Genomic DNA, 2,512 nt, shown 5'->3' with positions numbered 1-2,512 from the left:
GCTGCTGGGTGTGTGTCCCTCGGTAACGGTCTTGGTTAGACCGTGACCAAGCCGGGTACCAATTTCTCCATCATGTTAGTCCGGAGGGCAGTGGGGCTGGCTCCTGAGACAAGGATTCTGTCACCTCGGGGCTGCCAGGGCTTGGAGCGTGGTGTCAGTGACTGCTGCTCAGCCTGTGACGTGCACATCCCTGGTGCTGTGCGGGAGGGTGGTGTGGTGCTGTCCGTGGGCAGAAATGGGTCTTGCTGGGGGCTCTGTGTTTCCTGGTGCAGGGCAGCAGCAGGAAACACTGCTCACTTCTGGCATAATTGGGATTAATGATGTGGAACTGCTGGAAGTTGGGGGTGGGGGGGTGAGAAGAACGTGTGGTGTGCTTTGCCTGGGGCTGGTTTCTGGGGGGGCTGCGGCTGCTAGCAGATGCTGGAGGTCACAGCTCTGCCTGTGGGACTGACCCTCTCTGTCCCTTGGTCCCCGCAGGGCAGGATGAAGCTGCTGGGAGCTGTGTTGCTAGCTGCTGGCCTGCTCAGCACCTCTGCCTGGGGGGAGCAGCCCCCCTGGCCGGATGAGCCTTCTCGGACCTGCATTTTCCAGACGCTTAGCAACGTGGACAGTGAGTTCTGCAGGTGAGTGACTCCCCGTTGTCTCTGAACTGCACCAGCCCTGGGCGTCCAGTCACGCGCTGCCCTTGCACGTCTGGTGTGTCACCTCCTGGGACAGTTAATTCCAATATCCCCTTTGCCAGGACTATAAATATTGGTTGCTTTCTTCCTTTTGCCAGGAATCTGGGCCAGGGCGAAGCAGAGCAGCGCCTGCCACCCTCTGCAGCTCTTGTTTTACGCAAGCTGAGATCTTGGTGTCTCTGGTCACCCAGAGTTGTTCCCTGGTCCATTTTGCAGAGGCTTTTAAAGCAACTTTATAGCATCAGGGATGAAAAGCCTCTTCTGTGGAAAGTTTCAGAGGAAGGAGGCTACTTTTGGGGAAGGAAAGAGCTAGAACTGGTCATCTCACAGACCTCAAAGCCTGTCCCACAGAGATGTTAATGCTTGAGGTGTGGGAAGAGGAGGAAGCCTGGGGAGTTTCTGGAGCTGCCAACAGGGAGTTTGCTGCTGTACCAGCTGCCCCCCAACACCCCCCCAAGGTGAACACCCCCCCTCCCAGCTGAACAGCCACTGAATGAGCCCCTATCATGTGTTTTGATACTGAAGGCCCTCTGTTGAAACTCTTGTGGCCTGTGGGTTGCTGTAGGTGTGCCCCTCGCCTCTGAGGGGTTCTGAATATCCCACATTACTGGAGGGTTCTGTATCAAAACCAGCCTTTCTACTACCTTTCTGTTAACCAAAATGCTCTCTAAATAGGAACAACTTAAGCTTCTAGGCTCAGGCAAGCAGAGGCTTCCCTTGGCCCCAGCTTCCTCCCACAAACCAGGAGTAGAAGCGCCTGGATGTGAGCTCAGCCTCTTTCGTGCCAGCCCCGTGCTGGCCTTTGCCCTCTTGGGCTGCAGGATTTAAGGGCCCCTCCTGTGAGGCTCATGTCAGTGGGAATTAATCTTCAGGGTGGCCTTGAGCCTTGCTATCCACACGTTGGTGAGCTGGCAGCCTGCTCCAGTGGCTCCTCTCTCCGACAGATAATGCAGAAGGGGGAAGCACTTTGTTGCCGAAGTGGGAGGTATCCGGTGTGTTACTGCACTGTCGGTACCCAAAACACAGGAGGCTTGTCCCTGCTGTGATATTGCAAGTTGAAGAGCTCAAAAATCTCATCTGAGGCCAAGGTGGAGTGAGGGGAGCCTTGTCTCCATCTTCAAGTCTCAAATTAACCTCTGTGTTCCCACTATTTTCCACAGTCTTTAAAAGTCATGTCCCATCTAAGGTGTTCTGAACCATAACGAATGTTTAAAGTCTTGCTGCTGCCTGAGAACAGGCCCCGTGGTGATGTTACAGCGTGGGAAGGTGCTTATCCTGGTGCACAAGGTGCCCAGCACCTTTGGAAGCAAGCTGGATCCTGCATCTCCTGACCAGTAATGCAACAGGAAATCTAGCCTGGCTGGGAAGTGGTGCTAATTCCCAACCCCTGCATAGTGTGGACTTGCCCTACACACACTTCTCTCCCATCTTTTCTCCCCAGAGGGGATTTGGAAGTTATCTACCCGGAGCTGGGTGACGTGGGCTGCACGTACATCCCCAAGTGCCACCAGTACCGACGGCGGATCAGCAGGGAGTGGGGCAGCCCCCGTGTTCGCTACCCCCAGGCTGAGAAGGTGAGTCCCGAGTCGCGTCGCTGCCTTTGCTCCACGCTTCTCCATGTGAAAGGTGTAGCCAGACTCGGGGGGAGGAATTCCCAGGACAAGGATTGCTTACACGTGTGTGCTGTGAGCGTGGCTGGGAACTGGGCCAGACACAGGCACCTAGTACTTGTGATTTGGGTGCTGGGGATGGCCTGGGAGTTGGTCACCCTCTGCTGTGCATGGCTGTCCCGCTGCCAAAGAGCTGTTAGACGCTCAGGTTGTGCTGGTTAA

At 55.7% G+C, this 2,512-nt stretch overlaps 1 protein-coding gene across 1 annotated transcript; it reads left to right on the top strand.

Annotated features, from left to right (window-relative positions):
* Positions 1–483: 483 nt before the first annotated feature.
* Positions 484–2,254, top strand: LOC104510415 (phosphatidylethanolamine-binding protein 4-like; the record flags this gene model as incomplete). Its single annotated transcript, XM_010152654.1, has 2 exons — positions 484–623; positions 2,122–2,254. Coding segments are annotated over exons 1-2 (273 nt in total), but the record flags the coding sequence as incomplete, so codon positions are not given.
* Between the last annotated feature and the right edge of the window lie 258 nt (positions 2,255–2,512).

The sequence above is a fragment of the Eurypyga helias genome, unplaced genomic scaffold (assembly GCF_000690775.1).
Source record: "Eurypyga helias isolate BGI_N326 unplaced genomic scaffold, ASM69077v1 scaffold11385, whole genome shotgun sequence".
Classification (NCBI taxonomy): domain Eukaryota; kingdom Metazoa; phylum Chordata; class Aves; order Eurypygiformes; family Eurypygidae; genus Eurypyga; species Eurypyga helias.
The sequence above is the reverse complement of the archived record's forward strand: the minus strand, read 5'-3'. Positions and strand labels throughout refer to the sequence as shown.